Below are 19472 nucleotides of genomic sequence, written 5' to 3'. Positions count from 1 at the left end.
AACATAAATCTAAATTTTATTCCAAAGCTCATGCTTATTTATCATTCTTCTCTTTCTTTGATACTAGTTCTGACACTTTTCTGATTTTATTTTTAGCTTTCAAAGTATTTTTAATTAACTTCAATGAGGAGCAGTTTATATTCTATAGATTATATCCATATAAAGTGTATAAGTGGCTGAGTTGTGATTTAAATTATTTTTGACATGACATTTGACATCCAAGCTGTGGCATTTGCTCATTTTAGTTAAACTGGTAAAAATTGCTATAACTTAAGTTTGTCCAATTTATAGATCTCTTTTGCTTCTTGATATATCCATTAACTTTTATGGATGTGAGGTAGATTATGGTAGTTTTTAAGGGGAAGTTTAAGGTGAAATAACTAATCAATATTGAGAGATTACAACAATCTAAGGCTTAATTATTCTAAACTTGCTTTATATTATACTATATAATTGTAATCACAGGGAAGAGATCATGTTAACATCTCCTTATTTTCTTTTTTAAAAAAAATATTTTTTTGATTTCAGAGAGGAAGGGAGAGGGAGAGATAGAAACATCCATGATGAGAGGGAATCATCGATCGGCTGCCTCCTGCACACCCCACACTGGGGATTGAGCCTGCATTCGGGGCATGTGCCCTGACCAGGAATTGAACCATGACCTCCTGGTTCATGGGTTGACGCTCAACCACTGAGCCACGCTGGCCAGGCCTTATTTCCCATTTTTTAAGGCCTTCAAATGTCTGCCAATGTTTTAGTGGAAATATTAACATTACTGCATCTCTATAGTCATTAGACTATTTTTTGTTATGTAAATAAGATATTGAGGAAAAGGTGGCATTCTTGCTTTTTAAAAAATTAGTTTGAGTAGGTTAAATGCTTTAAAAAGCTTTTATATATTTTCTTAAATTAAATATTTAAAAAATTATGTAATTTTTAGTTGGTCTGCACCTCCCTCCCCACTAAATTCTGGGTAAATTAGTGTAATTTAATTGAACCTTCTTGACATTATTGAAAAATTCTCAATTTGGCTGATGGGAAATATTAATTACACCTCAATGTAAATATATTAGAAGCTTCAGAATTCCAGAAAATATATTGTACATTTTAAGAATAAGTTGAAAAAATTCCTATGTCTGTGACTTGATCTTTCAATTTGTCATTCTTGATTCATACTCACATCTTTTCCTGGCTTGGTTATTGCACTAAAAACATTTTCTATCCAGCTTCCTACTAATACCTTATTTTTCAATATTTTTATTTAAGCTGGGAAGAAAGGAGAACTGCCTCTGGAAGAATCCAGTATCTAAACCACATAACAAGAACTACGCAATGGGAACGCCCAACACGGTAAGAACATACAAATATCTTCCCATGGTCTATGTTGTTCACTCTCCTGAAGGCGTTCCTTTCTGTTTAGCTATCAGCTTTACCAGATTTCCTATCTTGGTTTATACTGCTCTAGATCAGTAGATCTTATAGCAAGTGCCATTATTATTTTTACAAGTAATTTTCAATAAGGATTGTTTAGCAGGTTATCCTGTTATTGTAGCTGCAGGGCCTGCGATGATACTCAATCTATATTTATTAAATAAAGTAAATGAATAAATTGAGAAGTCATCTTATTTCTAGGACTCTTAAAATTTTTTGAGCCCATTATTGAATGGCTGTAACAAAGTATGTATACAGGATCTACATTTGTTCAGTCATGTAAGGGGATGAATGTATTATAATGCGTCCAGTAAGGTCTGTAATCAGGATAAGAACCAAATGCTCTGAGATTATATGGAGGGGCACCTGGCTTAGAATGGGGGACAAGGGGATGGTGGAACTTGCAGAGGAAAACTCTGAAGGAGCAGAATCTCTGAACTAAATCCTGAAAAATGTTAGGATTTAGCTAGGTAAGGGGAAGGTGATAAAAAGTGTTCAGGGTAGTAGTGCTCACAGCTATCGTTCAGTGCACCAAATGGTTATGTGCCGGGCACTGTGCTCAGCATTTGGGCTGTAACATTGAACACATTGGAAAGACCTTCATGGAGCTTAATGTGTAAAGACAGGGATGCAAGATACTTTTTGGAAAGTCCGAGGGAGTGCTTTATAAGTAACTGAAAATGAATAGGATAAGTGGCTGAATACTTTTTTATTTTCTTAAAAGAACTAAGTTCAATAACAACAAAAGAAAGTAAGAACAAAGTTTATTTGCTACCTGTACTCAGTGTTTGTTTTGCCCCCACCCTTTTAATTTTTTTTCCCCCGAGCAGGCCTGGCTGGCACCAGACACAGAACATCAAATGCTTCTCATTAGCTATACGTACTGTTATTTGCTAAGAATTGTTTAACTCATTGGATCACAGTTTTCCCTATTGTGATTCTTGGTTAAACACTTAGCTCATGTTGCTATTTTAAAAAATGCTTGATAGCACAAATGAGCAAATTAACATTTTGGTTTTTGTGTCAGGTTATTGTCCTGGACTTTCAGAGTCTAGCAGAAATTTTTTTTCTGCTGTTAGAATTTACTTCCATGCCCAGCCTTCACTCTGTTTATCAGACTTGCCTTTCTGAAATAAAAGCCTACCTCAGTCTCTTAAAAAAAAAAATGCTTGAGAGTTGAATTAAGTGACCAAGGTTTTTATTGAAGTCAGATAGCCGTTTTTATTATATCTGAGTGTAAACGAATGTGTACTTATGTCAGTGTTTTAGCGAAATCCGTTTCCTTCTACTTCATACAAACTGATAAAATTGACTTTAATTTCAACATGTATAAAGTTGATTGTGTTGTAAGTGTTAGTTTAAAAATTAACTCTTGATTATCCTCTTATTTTGGATGACCTTCAATAGACTGGAAGCTCTTTGAAGAGACAGACTATTTTCTTTCCTTTATTCATTCAATACTTATTGAGCTGCTCTTACATGTATGCCAAGCTCTATTCTGGGTGTGGGGGTATGTGTAGTGGGGAACAAACTACGCACTCTAGTCTCTCAGTAAGTATTCAAGTGCGGGAAGACAGACGGAACAAGGATGCAAATAAGAAAAATATCAGAAATAATTGCCATGCTGATGAAGTAGGGTGATGTACTATCAAATGCTGGTGATTACTTCAGATTCTAATGTCAGGAAGGACCTCTTCAAGGCCACATTTAAGCTAAAGCTACGATTTGAATGATACACACACACACACACACACACACACACACGAAAATAAAGGAGCCTGGCCTAGATGGAATAGGAAAAAACCCACATTTTAGGTAGAAGGAGGAGCTTACTGTCTAGAACTAAAGGTAGCCGACCTGTGCAGGTTCAGGGAGCAGCGAGAATGTGAATGTGGCAGAAGCAGAGTGGGAGAATGGTGGGAAGTCAGGTCTGAGAGGTGGGCTGTAGCTAAGTCAAGTAGTGCTTGGTGAACTAATACTCATATCTACTGATATATGTGGATTTCATATAAACTGTAATTAAAATAAATATTAAATGATTTAAAGACATACTAGTAATTGACATTCTGCTGATGAGTTGAGTTTCATTGGTGCTTAGAGGTTTCAGGTTTTTATTCAGAGTTTGTGAAATCATTATATTTGTATTAGTCATTCCATTTTCCTATAAGTGATGGTTACTGCAAGTGCATACGTTGTTTGGAGAGCTCTACTTTTAATACTTGAATTGAATAACTTTTTTCCCTGTTACTTTTCAATAGACCGGCTTCTGAATATTCTAGTCCTGGCAGACCGCTTAGCTGCTTTGTTGATGAGAACACTCCAATTAGTGGAACAAATGGTGCAACATGTGGACAATCTTCAGATCCCAGACTGGCAGAGAGGAGAGTCAGGTCACAGCGACATAGAAATTACATGAGCAGGACACATTTACATACGCCTCCAGACCTACCAGAAGGCTATGGTATGACAACTAGCAAAGGAAAAATAAAGTGTGGTTTACTAATTTCAGCTTGCTAAGAAATCTGGAAAATCAACTTTTTAAATAAGTTATTAATCTGGGTTTAGGAATTCTGCATGAAAATAAATGTAAAACCTCCCAACTTTGAAAAGTCTTTGAAGTGGTAAAAGACTGCCTAACCAACAGTTGACCTTGGGCTAGTCATTTAACCTCAGCCTTTTTGCTCTTTTATGTTTTTTATTTTTATTTTTTTTAAAGTTATTTTTATTGGTTTCAGAGAATAAGGGAAAGGGAGAGAGAGAAACATCAATAATGAGAATCATTGACTGGCTGACTCCTGCGTGCCCCCAACTGGGGATTGAGCCCACAACCTGGGTATGTGTCCTTGACAGGAATCAAACCCGGGACTCTTCAGTCCGCAGGCCGGCGCTCTGTCCACTGAGCCAAACCAGACAGGGCCTTTTTGCTTTTTTATAATGAAACTAGAGGCCTAGTGCACAAAAATTTGTGCACTCGGGGGGGGGGGGTCTATCAGCCTGGCCTGTGCCCTCTCACAGTCTGGGAACTCTCAGGGGATGACCACCTGCTGGCTTAGGCCTGCTCCCTGGAGGATTGGGCCTAAGATGGCAATCAGACATCCCACTGGCAGCCTGGGAGCCCTTGGGGAATGTCCACTTGCCAGTGGGGAGCAGGCCTAAGCTGCAGTCGGACATCCTTAGTGCTGCTAAGGAGGCGGGAGAGGTTCCCACCACCACCGCTGTACTGGAAGCTGTCAGTCTGGCTTGTGGCTGAGCAGAGCTCCCCCTGTGGGAGCACACTGACCACCAGGGGGTAGCTCCTGCATTGATCGTCTGTCCCCTGGTGGTCAGTGTGTGTCATAGTGATCAGTCATTCCCAGCCTTTCTGCTGTTAGGGTCAGTTCGCATATTACCCTTTTATTATATAGGATAGAGACCTGGTGCACGGGTGGGGGCCAGCTGGTTTGCCCTGAAGGGTGACCTGGATCAGGGTGGGGGTCCCGCTGGGGTGCCTGGCCAGCCTGGGTGAGGGGCTGATGGGTCTTTGCAGGCTGGTCACACCCCCTTCAGGGTGGGGGTCCCCTGGGGTGCCTGGCCAGCCTTAGTTAGGGGCTGATGGCTGTTTGCAGGCTGGTCAAGCCCCCCCCCCCCCAGTGGGGACCCTCACCCCATGGAGGTTTGGCCAGCCTGGGAGAGGGGCTGATGGCTGTTTTCAGGCTGGCCACACCCCCTTTAGGGTGGGGGATTCCCACTGGGGTGCCTCGCCAGTCTGGGTGAGGAGCTGAGGGCCATTTTCAGGCCGACCAAGGCCCCCGGCGATGTAACCTCCCAGCCTCTCCTTTTTTTCTTTTTTTCTTTTTTTCTGGGATATATTTACCTATTATAATTGAAACTTTGTTGCCTTCAGTGGAGGTCAGAGCCGGCCAGGGCAGATAGGAGGGAAGCTTGGCTTCCTCCATCACTGGAGCAACCAAGTTTCCTGCTCGCTCCAGCTCCGTGGTTGCCGGCCACCATCTTGGTTGGGTTAATTTTCATATAGTCGCTCTGATTGGCTGGTGGGCATGGCTTAAGGCATAGTGAAGGTATGGTCAATTTGCATGTTTGTCTTTTATTAGATTAGATAGATCACAAAAGCATCATGAGTAACATATGAAATAATTTACTTCTTTGTAAATAGGCACTGTATAAAGGTAAGATGGTATTGTTATTGATAATTGAAATCTACAGTCAGACCTAAAATGTAATTTTCTAGACATACATATTTAGAAATAATTTCAAAAGTATATTTCTAACGGTATTTATATATTTGTATTGCCTATAATTTTGAGTTATCTGAGTAATTGGGTTATTGTTATAAATGATTTAGTCATTTCTGTTTGTATAACATTATAATCTTATATAATTTCCTGAATTGTAGAATTTCATGTGAGGATGACATGAATCTTCTGGTTGAATACGAAACTTTCTAAATCATAACTTGTGAACACTCTTGCAGATAGTATGAACTCAACTGTCCTCTCCTTTCTTGCTAAATGCTAATCAGTTACTTACATCCTTGTGCTCTCAACAGCCTGCCCATAAACTGTCCTGGACTGCTGGTGACGCCTAGTGGCCAATATTGGGAATCGCCTGATCCTACTTTTATTTTTAATGTAGGATATTTTTTAAACTTTTCTGCAGACACATGATTTTAACTTTATTTTTTAACGTATTTGAACTCTTTACTTAAATTTTAAAAACCCTGTTTTTCCACTGTGCTATGCTTCACAGGTGAACTTACAGCACAGCTTGGGCTTGGGAGACAGGCAGGCATGGTTTATACCCTGGCTTGGCCACATATTAGTTGTGTAATAGTGGGCACATTATTAACCTCTCTGAACCCATTTTATCTTCTATAAAAAGAGGAAAATAATAGTAACAACCATGTAGACTTGTTACAAGAAATAAGTGGTAATTTCATTTGAAGTGCCTGACACAATTTCTGGCATAGAAAGCACTTAGTAAATTGTAGCTGCTATGATTAATGCTCAGACCTCAGAATAAAGTATTTCTTGCCATTTCTTTTTAATTGAGATTATAAGGCAAGCTGTTTGGAGTGGAGGTGGTTATACTTTTATAATATTTGTATGATATGGATTAAAATTTTTAAAAATCCAACCAAAACATAGGAGTAAAGTGGGTACCAAGGCTAAAATCTTTGGAGCTGTCTTATATAGCCAATTTTAAATATTTTTATGTTTATAATTTTAAAAAGTGTAAATTCATTGACTTAATTATGTTTATAAGCAAATTTATACTAATAAATATTAGCAATAGTGTTGTCATTTAATATGTTGGAATTTTTCATTAGATTTTGTTTAAAAAAATGGATAAATAAAGACCAAAACCACCAGTGAAGGAACCTTTCATAGACCCCCTCTCTGCCCTTGGCTTCCTCACTCCCCAATATGCACGCTGCTGTTTAGTCCTCATCTTTGCCTATTTTTGACTATAGAGTGAGAGTCTCCCCTGTATTCCATCCTTTTTGCTTCTCGTTAAGTCCAAATGTAGTCGAGAATACACCTCTCTAAAGAGAAGAATTAGGCATAAGGAAAAAAACCCCATTACTGTCCTGCAAATCCTTTGAAAGTTTCTGAAAGTTCCTCAGAATCTTCCCAAAGTTGGCTAGCCTCTTTCTCTGAGCCTTCTCTTGTTCCCTCACGCTCCACATTCAAGACAAATAAAGGATCATTTCTTCACGTTTGTCTTGTTGAATTCTATTTTGCATTGCACCATGGTTAGTATTTGAGCCATGTTATAAGTGTAGTTGGCTTTAAATAGCTGGCCTGTGACCCCTCATCACTACTTACAAGATTGTTTTTAGGAGAACATGTATTCTCCAGGAGTTCAGAACAAATGATTTGTGAAACAAAGTTGTTGTAATGATACAGATTGGTCATTTGGATAACTTACTTATTAATATAATATTCTCATGTCTATAGCTGTCTTTGATTTGGACATTCTGAATATATCTTTATTATTAGTATTTCTTAATTTTACAGAACAGAGGACAACACAACAAGGTCAGGTGTATTTCTTACATACTCAAACTGGCGTGAGCACGTGGCATGATCCAAGAGTGCCTAGGTAAGAACACATTCTAAATGTTCCTCATACCATTGAATCTCCATTTTACTTGGGATTTCTTTGATTATTTAATCTTTACTGTCTTAAAATAGCTTATGTAAAAGATTGGCTCTTTCTAATACTCATTTCAGTTTGACGTTTGTAGAAAGTCTTACTTACCTCTCTGCTATCCTACCCCAGTGCCCTATCCCCTAACCAGTCCTTCTCCACTCCGTTTTAAAAAGTCTGGGCAAAATGCCTGGCCAGTGTGGCTTAGTAGTTGAGCTTCTACCTGTGAACGAGATCAGTGTGCAATTCCCAGGCAGGGCACATGCCCCAGTTGCAGGCTAAATCCCTAGTAGGGGGCAGCCGATCAATGATTCTCTCTCATCATTGATGTTTCTCTCTCTCTCTCTTCCTTCCTCTCTGGAATCAATAAAAATACATTAAATTTTTTTTAAAATAATAAAAAGTCTGGGCAAAAACATGAGTCTTTTAGGAGTTTGAAAACTGACCTGGGGAAAAAAACATACAAAATCTTACAAAAAACATACCCATTTTTTAAAGGGTAGTAAATTGATATTTTTATTTCTGGTTAGGCTTTTTTACAAAAGGTTTATTTATTTTAACTTTATATGAGTGTATCCAGTGTTCTTTTGTGTGTTCCTTAATAAAGCTTCATTTTAATATAGAAAATAAATAACCTAATTAAATTAAATTTCTATTAAATGCCAAAGCTTATACTCAGAGCTCTATTTGTCAAGATTCATGTCAAAACCAGATGTGACTAGCTGATCTTGGATTGCTTTGATACCCTCTCTTTATTTATAACTAAAGCAAAGTAATAAAAATATTTTACTTTCTAATAGAACTTGATTAGAGTCTTTTGAGGTTGGCAACCAAAGAAATGTGCTATCACTAACTTTTGTATCAAGATTGCCATTTCTCTGTCTTGGTAATATAAGTTTTTAGTTTAAAAAAAGTAGTGAGGACGAAATTTTTGTTTTATTAGTAAGCTCATTGAAAAAAATCCATGGGCTTAACTTTTAGCAACAAGACTTTTATTATGTAAATTATAAAAAGTGGTATGGATTCTGTTTATCCAGTTGAAGGTCAATGACAAGCTTTTCAATAAAATAATTTAAAATCATTAGAAGGAAATGTATAGAAGAAAGTGATTTTAAAAAATTAAATGTTTTACAGTAGTGAGAAAGTAGACCTTAAGTTATCTGTTGAAAGAACAGCATGTAAGCTGGCATCAGAAGATGAAATAGAGAGAGGTCTTGGCAGCACTGTTGGTAATATGTTCTTATTCCTAAGGAAATGTGTCAGTTTTTCATTAACATATACATGATTTCAGTAAAGGTTTAAGAATATTTCATGTTGAGGACTGAATAATGGCTTTATGAAACTATGCTCTGCATTATTTTTCTTCTCCTTAATCTCTACACTCCAAATTGTTATCTTAACAATCATATCTTCATATCATCATATCTGTATATATAAAAGGCTAATATGCTAACTGTCCGTCCGGGTAATGACATCACATAGCAACACCCGGCTTCCTTTCCCTAGCAACTAGCCTCCTTGGAGTTTCTTCAGCCCAGGAATACGACTTGCTTTATAGCCAGGTGGAAACATTTTACACTTTAACCAAATGTCTGTGAAGCATTTCCCATGCCTCATCTCATTTGATCCTCACAGAAGTCCTGGAGTAGGTAGATAGGAGACTTGGTGGAATCCTATTTTCTTTTCATTAGCCAGAAAACGGAGATTTAGAAAGCTTAGAAACTTGACCTGACTGAAAAGAAGTAAGAAATGGTAGACCTTGAAAATGACTTCAGGTTTTCTCACTGTGCAGAATATAGTCAAACACTGCTTCAGTTAAATATTTTACCCTTTGTTCTCCCTGCATGATCTACAATAATAATCTGCTTCATGTTGATATTTACTGCTGTGTTGCTGACAATTACCTGAAAAAGAAGTTGGGGTGTTTCACTGGGCTGGAAAAAGTTAGCTAAATCAGAAAGCAGGTCTAATTAAGCAAGTTTATTCTATATATATAAAAGGCTAAGTTAACTCGCACATGCATGATACATATAAAGCTCTCACTGGCGCCAATCATATGTGTGTGTTTCCATCTGTCATTGGTTGACACTTCTATTATAGAGAAAGGGCGAATAGTGATATTAAAATATTTCTTCTAATTAATTTCCTTTCAATGTGCATGAATTTGCGCACCAGGCCACTAGTATCATCATATCTTTTGTTTTTGGAGGATCCTTTAGTAAACATGCTGTTTGCATGGAGGATCTTTTATCAAAGCAGACTATTTAAATATGTAGATTCTATTAAAATACTACTATTCAGCCCTAGCTGGTTTGGCTCCGTGGATAGAGTGTCGTCTTGTGGACTGAAAGGTCCTGGTTCAATTCCAGTCAAGGGCACATACCTGGGTTGCGGGCTCAATCCCCAGTAGGGGGCATGCAGGAGGCAGCCGATCAATGATTCTCTCATCATTGATGTTTCTATCTCTCTCTCCCCTCTCCTTTCCTCTCTGAAATCAATAAAAGTATATTTTTTAAAAATCACTATTCAAAGATATTTATAAAATAGTGTAACTCAGATACTTCTTTTAAAGATATCCAGTAAACTTAGATTTATCTGAGAATTCCCATTTCATCAAGTTCTGCATATCTCTTTAAAACAGTGATTAATGCCATTGCATCCTGACTGTGTAGTCTTGAAATACAGCTCTGTATTACTTTTTATGGCTGTGAAACATTTTTCTTCAATCATTTTCCAAGTGGAAATAAAGATTGTTCCCAGTTTTCTGCTCTTTTAATCAATTCTTTAGAGCTCTCCATGTATGACTGTAGATTTATAAAGTTCTAAATAAAAGTAAATAAAATTCTGCATTATATCAAGATTATTCTTTGATTTCAGTATTTGCTTTTCATTTCTAAAAGCTCCACTTAAAAATCCAGCTGTTCATTTTTAATAATCTCTCATTGATAGTTTGCCTTTGTAATTGTTCACTTATTTTATTATTTTTTTTCTCTTTTTTTTTAATGTCGCATGTCATAGCTGTTCTCTGATCTCTGACAGTACTTGGGGATCTGATTCTGTGGTTTATTGTTTCCACTGACTCTCAGCATGACTTTCTTTTCTGAAGTGTTTGGTGATCTGTGTGAATTTATTTGATCTTCATTGGTTTGAGTTCTGTGGACCTAAGTTGGAATTTAGGAAGTTTTCCTGGGATTCCTTTGTTTTCTTTTTTAGTTTTCAGCTCAGGGAGGAAGTGTCAGATTTGCTTTTCCAACCTTGCTGCTGGCCTGAGGCTGTTTTCCAATTAACAGCTACCCACCAGCAGTCCTACCCCTCGTACCCCTGTGCCTTCCTGCCACTCAGGTACCAGCTTCATTTCAGTCTACTTTATTTTTTAATCCTCACCCAAGGATATTTTTTCCCATTGATTTTTAGAGAGAGTGGAAGAAATATTGGGAGGGAGAGAGAGAGAGAAAGTGAGAGGGAGAGAAACATCCATGTGAGAGAGAAACACAGATTGGTTGCCTCCTGCATGTGCCCTGACTAGGGCTGGGGATTGAGCCTGCAACCCAGGTACTTGGCCTTCACTGGGAATCAAACTCTTGACCCTCTGGTGCGTGGGATGACGCTCTAACCACTGAGCCGTGTCAGCTAGGGCAAGCTCAATCCACTTTTTCTTTTAAATTTGAGAAGGATTTTTAGAACTTTCCCCCTTGTCTCTTTTGAGACTAGCAGTGTCTCAAATAGTGTGTTCTTGTCAAGCTATAGTTCTGTAGCAGGAGTCTCTTGAAGCACCCATAAGCAGAAGTCAGAATTATGGTTTCAACAAATCTATTGGTGCTTATATGTGCCCATAGCTGTGTTTCATTATGACCAGGCAAAATTTTTTTCTAGTTCAACTTTTAAAACATGATTTTGAAGATATTTGTCATTATAATTATCTGTTATAGTTTAAGTTTACATTAGACATGCTGCTCTTATTTTATTCTTAAAGTCTTGTAAATCTTAAAGTCTTTGTATATAAAATTCTTAAAGTCTTTGTATATAATAATATTTAAGAATGTGTGATACATAACAATGGTCTTTGGTCCATTGAAAGTCTTTCTGCTTTTTTTTTTTTTTTAATTGTAGCAGCAAGCCTTAGACTATTCTTCCTTACATATCTTTTTTTTAAAATTAAATCTTTATTGTTCAGATTATTACATTTGTTCCTCTTTTTCCCCCCCCATAACTCCCCTCCTCCCAGTTCCTACCCCACCCTCCGCCTTCACTCCCCACCCACTGTCCTCATCCATAGGTGTACGATTTTTGTCCAGTCTCTTCCTGCATCTCCCACACCCCTTTCCCCCTCAAGAATAGTCAGTCCATTCCCTTTCTATGTCCCTGATTCTATTATAATCACCAGTTCATTCTGTTCATCAGATGATTTATTCACTTGATTCTTAGATTCACTTGTTGATAGATGCATATTTGTTGTTCATAATTTGTATCTTTACCTTTTTCTTCTTCCTCTTCTTAAAGGATACCTTTCAGCATTTCATATAATACTGGTTTGGTGGTGATGAACTCCTTTAGCTTTTCCTTATCTGTGAAGCTCTTTATCTGACCTTCAATTCTGAATGATAGCTTTGCTGGATAAAGTAATCTTGGTTGTAGGTTCTTGGTATTCATCACTTTGAATATTTCTTGCCACTCCCTTCTGGCCTGCAAAGTTTCTGTTGAGAAATCAGCTGACAGTCGTATGGGTACTCCCTTGTAGGTAATTGACTGTCTTTCTCTTGCTGCTTTTAAGAGTCTCTCTTTGTCTTTTGCTCTTGGCAGTTTAATGATGATGTGTCTTGCTGTGGTCCTCTTTGTTTTCCTTTTGTTTGGGGTTCTCTGCGCTTCTTGGACCTGTAAGTCTATTTCTTTCACCAGGTGGGGGAAGTTTTCTGTCATTATTTCTTCAAATAGGTTTTCAATATCTTGCTTTCTCTCATCTTCTGGCACCCCTGTAATTTGGATGTTGGTACACTTGAAGCTGTCCCAGAGGCTCCTTACACTATCTTCGTATTTTCGGATTCTTTTTTCATTTTGCTTTTCCGGTTGGGTGTTTTTTGCTTCTTCGCATTTCATATCTTTGCCTTGATTCTTGTGCTCCTCTGGTCTGTTGTTGGGAGTCTGTATAATATTTTTTATTTCAGTCAGTGTATGCTTAATTTCTAGTTGGTTCTTTATCACAACATTGAGGGTCTCATTAGATTTCTTGTACATCTCATTAAGTTTATCGGCAGTCTCTAGAAGACTCTTGAAAGACCTCAAAAGTGTGGTTTTGAATTCTATATCCAGCAGCCTGCTTTCCTCTAGTTCTGTCATTTGTGTCCTGTTTCTTTGTCTCGGCATTTTTTATGCTTCACTGTGTCAATAGAGTGGCTTTCTGTGCTAAGTGTCCCAATTACCTGAGGTAGACACTCTTGGTGCACCCCCTTGTGGTCTTTGTGCGCAGTATTGTTGTAGCTAAGCCTTGATTGTTGTAGGTAACACTGGGAGGGATTTGACCTCCAGGCCAGCTGGCTGTGAGAATCAGCTGTGTCTGCAGTGGGAGAACTTCTGTCCTCTAGGGAGGTGCTAGTCTAGCCTTTGCCTGAGGCTATCCCGCAAATGCCTCTGTGCAGGGCTTGGGTGGGGCGGGTCCCAGGGGATCAACAGGGCGGGCGGAGCGAGCAGTTATGGCTGCTCTCAGTCCCGTCCCTAGAGGCTCTGCCTCTCAGTGTCCCAGCAACCACTGCAAACCTCGGAGAGAAAGCTGCCCTCGAGTTCCGACCTCCGACCGATGCCAGAAAGTCCCACTTCTCCCGTTTGAATCTGGGTCCCTAGAGACTCGCCTGGAGCTGGAGCTCAGAGCCTGAGACTCCCTCCCGATTGAAACAGACAACCGCACCCTCAGCCGCCAGCCCGCTCTGCGCGCACCTCCGCACCTTAGTATTTCACTTCCGCACTGTGCGCCTCCTCTGAGTCTCGGTATGCTTTTCTCTTTCCTTCTAGTTGTGGAATTTCCACTCAGCCAGCCTTCCTGTGTTCTGGGTGATGCCTGTTCCGTCTTTTAGTTGTATTTTTGAAGTGGTTGTGCAAGGCAGCAATCTCCGGTGTTTACCTATGCCGCCATCTTGGTTTCTCCAGAACCCCTTACGTATCTTAAACAGGTTCTTCATTTACTAGCTTCCAAATTCAAAATGCAGACGTTATTCATTAAAATATATACTGTGATTATTTTAAGGATCTGAATTTTAATATAATTTATAGTTTTGTTTTGTTGGAGAGTTTAAAATTAAAAATGGAATGAACATTGATTTACCCACATTTTACAGTGTAGTAATGAAAGAAAAATTGAAGGGAAATTTTAGAAAACATCTCATTCCTTATACCACTGACATTTGTAAAACAATATTTTGTCAGATAAGGATTGAAGTACAGTTTATGTTGGCAAGTATTGTGTTTGCTTTTATATTAATTTAAAATCTGTGTCACATTTAAGCCCAGGAACAAACTTTTTAAAAATGTAGGCTATGTGATAAGTTTCTGGGCCATTTATGGATTGAGTTTTGAGTATGCAAGTTTGTTAAACCATTGGGAATTAAAGATTCCAGCTGAACATCTCAAGTTTCTGAAACAATACATTTTCTCAGACTTCATGAAATTGTTCTGTGTCATTTATACTTGCTTGGCTCAGCAGGCCCAGCAATGAGGTATTTTTTATTTTTTATTTGTTTTTGCAGGGATCTTAGCAACATCAATTGTGAAGAGCTTGGTCCATTGCCTCCTGGATGGGAGATCCGTAATACAGCAACAGGCAGAGTTTATTTTGTTGACCATAACAACAGAACAACACAGTTCACAGATCCTCGGCTTTCTGCTAACTTGCATTTAGTTTTAAAGTAAGTTTTTGAAACAATATGTGTGAAAATGAGAGTCTGAACAAGAGAAGACTGATGATGCTTTTTGTAATAAGTGGTATAGACTCCTGTCTTCAATTATTACTTTCATTGAACAGAATGTTATATGAGAGTATGACAAGTTTTACTTTGATATATGAGTATTTTAATCCTGCTGTGCTAAAGCAGCAATGTGCACCGTGGCACACCTGAAGAGACAGGCTGCTTTATGGGGTAGATGGATAAAACTCCATACATTCATACGGATTCTCAGAAATAAACTTTGGAGCTAGTTTATCGTTGTCAAAAATGACAAGCCAAGAACACAGTAAGGTGTGGAAATGATATAGTAGATTTATTTTATGATTGGTGGCTATTTTAAATGTGTAATTATAATCTTTTTCGTTTAATAGTATTTTTGTTTACTTCTAGTCGGCAGAATCAGTTGAAAGATCAACAGCAACAGCAGGTGGTATCCTTATGCCCTGAAGACACTGAGTGTCTGACGGTCCCACGCTACAAGCGAGACCTGGTCCAGAAACTAAAAATTTTGCGGCAAGAACTTTCCCAACAACAGCCTCAGGCTGGCCATTGCCGCATTGAGGTTTCCAGGGAAGAGATTTTTGAGGTAAACTTTCAAGTCTTATTGAAAAACTAGAGGCCTGGTGCACAAAAATTTGTGCACTCGGCGGGGAGGGGGGGGTGGCCCTCAGCCCGGCCTGTGCCCTCTCGCAGTCTGGGACCCCTTGGGAGATAACAACCTGCTGGCTTAGGCCGCTCCCGGGTGGCAGAGGGCAGGCCCAATCCCTAGGTGCAGCCCCTGGTCGGGCTCAGAGTAGGGCCGATTGGGGAGTTGGGGCGCCTTCCCCTGTCATGCACAGAGCAGGGCGGATTGGGAGGTTGTGATGCCACCCTCAGTCACGCTCAGGGTAGGGCCGATTGGGGGGTTGGGGCACCGCCCCCTGTCACACTCAAGGCAGAGTCGATGAGGAGGTTGTGGTGCCACCCCGTCACGCACAGAGCAGGACTGATCAGGGGGTTGGGGAGCTCCCCCCTGTCACGCACCAAGCAGGGCCAATCAGGGGGTTGAGGAGCTCCCCCCTGTCATGCACAGAGCAGGGCCCATCAGGGGGTTGAGGAGCTCCCCCGTCACTCACAGAGTAGGGCCAATAGGGGAGTTGGCACACCGCCCCCTGTCACACACAGAGCAGGGTGGATCAGGGGGTTTGGGGCACCGCCCTCTATCACCCACAGAGCAGGTCTGATCAGTGGGTTGGGGCGCCACCAATGTCACACTCAGGGCAGGGCCGATGGGGAGGTTATGGCTCTACCCCATCACACACAGAGAAGGGCCGATCAGGGGGTTGGGGCGCCGCACCCTGTCACACACAGAGCCGCAGGGCAATCAGGGGGTTTGGGCGCTGCCTCCTGTCACACTGATCCCGGTGCTGGGAGGCATATTACCCTTTTACTATATAGAATAGAGGCCTGGTGCAGGGGTGGGGGCCGGCTGGTTTGCCCTGAAGGGTGTCCTGGATCAGGGTGGGGGTCCCCACTGGGGTGCCTGGCCAGCCTGGATGAGGGGATGATGGCTGTTTGCAGCTGGTCACACACCCTTCAGGGTGGGAGTCCCCACTGGGGTGCCTGCCCAGTCTGGGTGAGGGGCTGAGGGCTGTTTTCAGGCTGGGACTGAAGCTCCCAACTGCTCCTTTTTTTCTTTTTTTTTTTTTATTCTGGGCCAGCTTTAGCTCTGAGGCTCCAGCTCTTAGGCCTCCGCTCCTGAAAGCAGGTATCTGGTTTGTTTCGGTTCTTGAAACTCTGTATCAACTCCAGCTCTGAGATCCCAGCGGGCTGAAAGCTGGTTTCTGGGCATCTATATTTGTTACAATGTTTGAAACTGCAGGCTCAGAGGCCTGCAGCGGCCGGCGGGGAACGTTGGAGTCCTCCGTCACTGAAGCAAGCAAGCCTCATGTTAGTTTCAAGCTGCCTGGCTGCCGGCCGCCATCTTGGCTGACAGTTAATTTGCATATTGCCCTGATTAGCCAATGGGAAGGGTAGCGGTTGTACGCCAATTACCATGTTTCTCTTTTATTAGTGTAGATAACATTTTAGTGTTTTGCTCTGTTTTCCAATGAACTTTTTGAGACTTTTTAGAATGAGAGAGTTTTCATTAATTTCTTTTTCAATTGTGGGGATTAAGGGCAATAACATGGGAGAGATTTAATGTAGAAGGTACAAATTTAAATAGGATGAAGAGTGTTTGGTGTTCCAGGTGGTTCAGCTTGGCCTCTCCATTGCCAGTGTTTGTTAATAATGAGTTTTGAAAGACCATAAGTATCATCCACCTCTTACTTTCTAATGCTTCCAAAAGGTGAGGGGCTTTTAACTCAGAAAATCATTTTGTTTCATTACTATTGGACTATTTCCTTCGTTTATTGAAAATCCTCCTTCGTGCCCTGACCGGTTTGGCTCAGTGGATAGAGCATCGGCCTGCGGACTCAAGGGTCCCAGGTTCGATTCCGGTCAAGGGCATGTACCTTGGTTGCGGGCATATCCCCAATGGGAGGTGTGCAGGAGGCAGCTGATTGATGTTTCTCTCTCATCGATGTTTCCAACACTCTATCCCTCTCCCTTCCTCTCTGTAAAAAATCAATAAAATATATTTAAAAAAATAGAAAGAAAGAAAGAAAGAAAAAAAAGGAAATCCTCCTTCCTACTATACTCTTTACCTTTGGAGTTTATACCCCTAACACCACCTTCAGAGTTCTTACAGAATTGGTGGCAGAGCTCCAAGGCAGGCACTTCCCACTCTAGAGGATTCCTGGGCAAGAGGTTTGGGGACTTGAGAACCCTTTTCCCAAAAGATGAACTTTTTTTCTTTCAGAACAGTTCTGGCCTTGTCTGTAGTCCATCATTTGTATTTTAAAGTAATAACATTGTTGATTTAATGAAGAGAGCACTAATGATTACTGATATTCTTTTGGAATTTTCTTTTTCTTACCTTTACTTTCTATTGTTGCCTGTGACCTACCTAGATTTAGGTCAACCAACTTGAAAAATTTTGGTACTTCTATCAAATTCTGTTTTTAATATGAGTGAAATCATTGCTGTGGTTCATAGAACTTAACTACGGAGTTTTGCACTTAGTAGGCTTTAATATAATATTTATCACGTGAATTGGTTTCAGTAGCATTAAGCTATATTCATTTTGTTTTTAGAACTTCCAAGAGGTTTCAAACACTTGGAGTTTAATCATTGATTTGATTGTTGAATTTCACCTTATTTATAAACATGCTCTGTAGGTAGAATGGGAGGGAGAGTTTAAATAACAGGTTAAAAGCACCTAGTAATTTTAGTATATTAATTTTTTTTTTTTTTTTTAGGAATCTTATCGACAGGTCATGAAAATGAGACCAAAAGATCTTTGGAAGCGATTGATGATAAAATTTCGTGGAGAAGAAGGTCTTGATTATGGAGGGGTTGCCAGGTAAAGACTCGCTCATTAGGAAATGCCATATGAATCCTAATATATACAAATTTAAGATACTCCCTGTGGTGTAACCTTCTCATTGATATTTATTTTCTAGTATAATATTCCCTAAAGTTTACAATAGGAGGATATCCTAATCAATACATTCATAATGAGGTTAGGGTAGTACTTTCACCAGAAGAGAACAGTAATGATTACTTACATTTTTTTGGACTTTCCGTTTGGGACTCCTTCATGGATCATAGAGCCCAATGGAACACCCTCTGAAAACTAGCTGCAGCCATACATGGACTGTTGGTGGACCATAGGCCCTGTATTTTCTTCATCTCCCCTTTAGTGTGTGTTCTTCCCTCTGCTTTATATTGTCAGGGACAGTCTTCAGGCTTTAATGACATAATCTAAATGGAGTACTGCTCCCTTTGCTTTCATTGCCATGCTTTTTAACCTTGTTAAAGGAGTGTGTGTGTGTGTGTGTGTGTGTGTGTGTGTGTGTGTGTGTATCCTCAGTGGTCCTAATGTTATATTCATAAACAAAGTATTTTTTTAGGTGTGAAAATTCACTTTATATAAATGTAGCAGAAACATTATAGCTCTGTATTGAAACATTCTAAAGGACCATCATGATAATTCCACTTACCCGAATCTAAATCCAGGCTTAATTAAATTGTATTTTCACCAAGTCCCATAATTATTACTTAGCATTACTTGTTTTTACCTGTAGCCTTTTTTGATTCTGCAACCTTTTTACCTGCAAATGGAAGTTCCTTTAATTTGGATTTTTAGAATTGATCCCTTGTACATCATACTTAGGACTTGATAGTTTCTGTGGAATTCTTATGATTTATTTATAACTTGGTTTTTAATGCTTATTGTGAAAGCTTATTAATTACCTGCTGATGGGATCTAAATGCTATAATTATATGTATAAGCTAAATAAATCGTTTTTTGTTATTTCTTAACCTCACTACCCTCAGGGTTTGGGATGTGGCAGTGAACTGCTTTTTCTGATCTAATTCCATGCTAGAAGCCAAAAGTAGGGTTCTGCTTTCATGTGTGTTCTAAATACTTGGTGAAACAAAACAAAAATTAGGATTTTCTTTAAAAAATACACAAGACACGTATAAGGCACGTCTGTGGGTGTTACCTGTTGTGAATGTTCTTATATGGAGACCTCCCTTTCGTTTTAATCTCGAGTTTTTCAAATATTACCTCAATGGTGGTGATGTGAGCTAGACTTCATCACATTATAGAACTGAAAACATGTTTCTTTAACTTTTTATTAAAAGTATTTCACTGTATTTCCTTAAAGTGTATTATTCAATGTGTTTATTTCATAATAACAGAACATATCATTTAAATACCTTTCCTAGGTGAGGAAGGACAGGAATCGGGATGAGAACTACATCTGTGATAGCCTAGTGATTGTATTTCAGTTTCCTCAAAATGAGTGTTATCTTTCATCCTTTGAAAAATATGAAGGATTTAATAAATTTAAGGTGATAGTGCTACTT

The 19472-nt window shown here is 39.4% G+C and overlaps 1 protein-coding gene across 4 annotated transcripts in view; it reads left to right on the top strand.

Moving 5' to 3' along the window:
* Window positions 1-19472, top strand: part of SMURF2 (SMAD specific E3 ubiquitin protein ligase 2) — a 107849-nt gene that overhangs the window by 74905 nt on the left and 13472 nt on the right. For 3 of the 4 annotated variants that reach the window (XM_059670002.1, XM_059670000.1, XM_059669999.1), the window contains exons 7-12: window positions 1267-1350; window positions 3690-3892; window positions 7449-7533; window positions 14316-14474; window positions 14904-15099; window positions 17855-17958. In XM_059670002.1, coding sequence (XP_059525985.1) covers window positions 1267-1350; window positions 3690-3892; window positions 7449-7533; window positions 14316-14474; window positions 14904-15099; window positions 17855-17958 — 831 coding nt within the window. The remainder of the gene's footprint in view (window positions 1-1266; window positions 1351-3689; window positions 3893-7448; window positions 7534-14315; window positions 14475-14903; window positions 15100-17854; window positions 17959-19472) is intronic. The other variant, XM_059670001.1, reaches the window with a different exon arrangement.

This window comes from Myotis daubentonii, chromosome 16 (genome assembly GCF_963259705.1).
Source record: "Myotis daubentonii chromosome 16, mMyoDau2.1, whole genome shotgun sequence".
In the NCBI taxonomy this organism is placed as follows: Eukaryota; Metazoa; Chordata; class Mammalia; order Chiroptera; family Vespertilionidae; genus Myotis; species Myotis daubentonii.
This window is presented reverse-complemented; position numbering and strand designations above follow the sequence as displayed.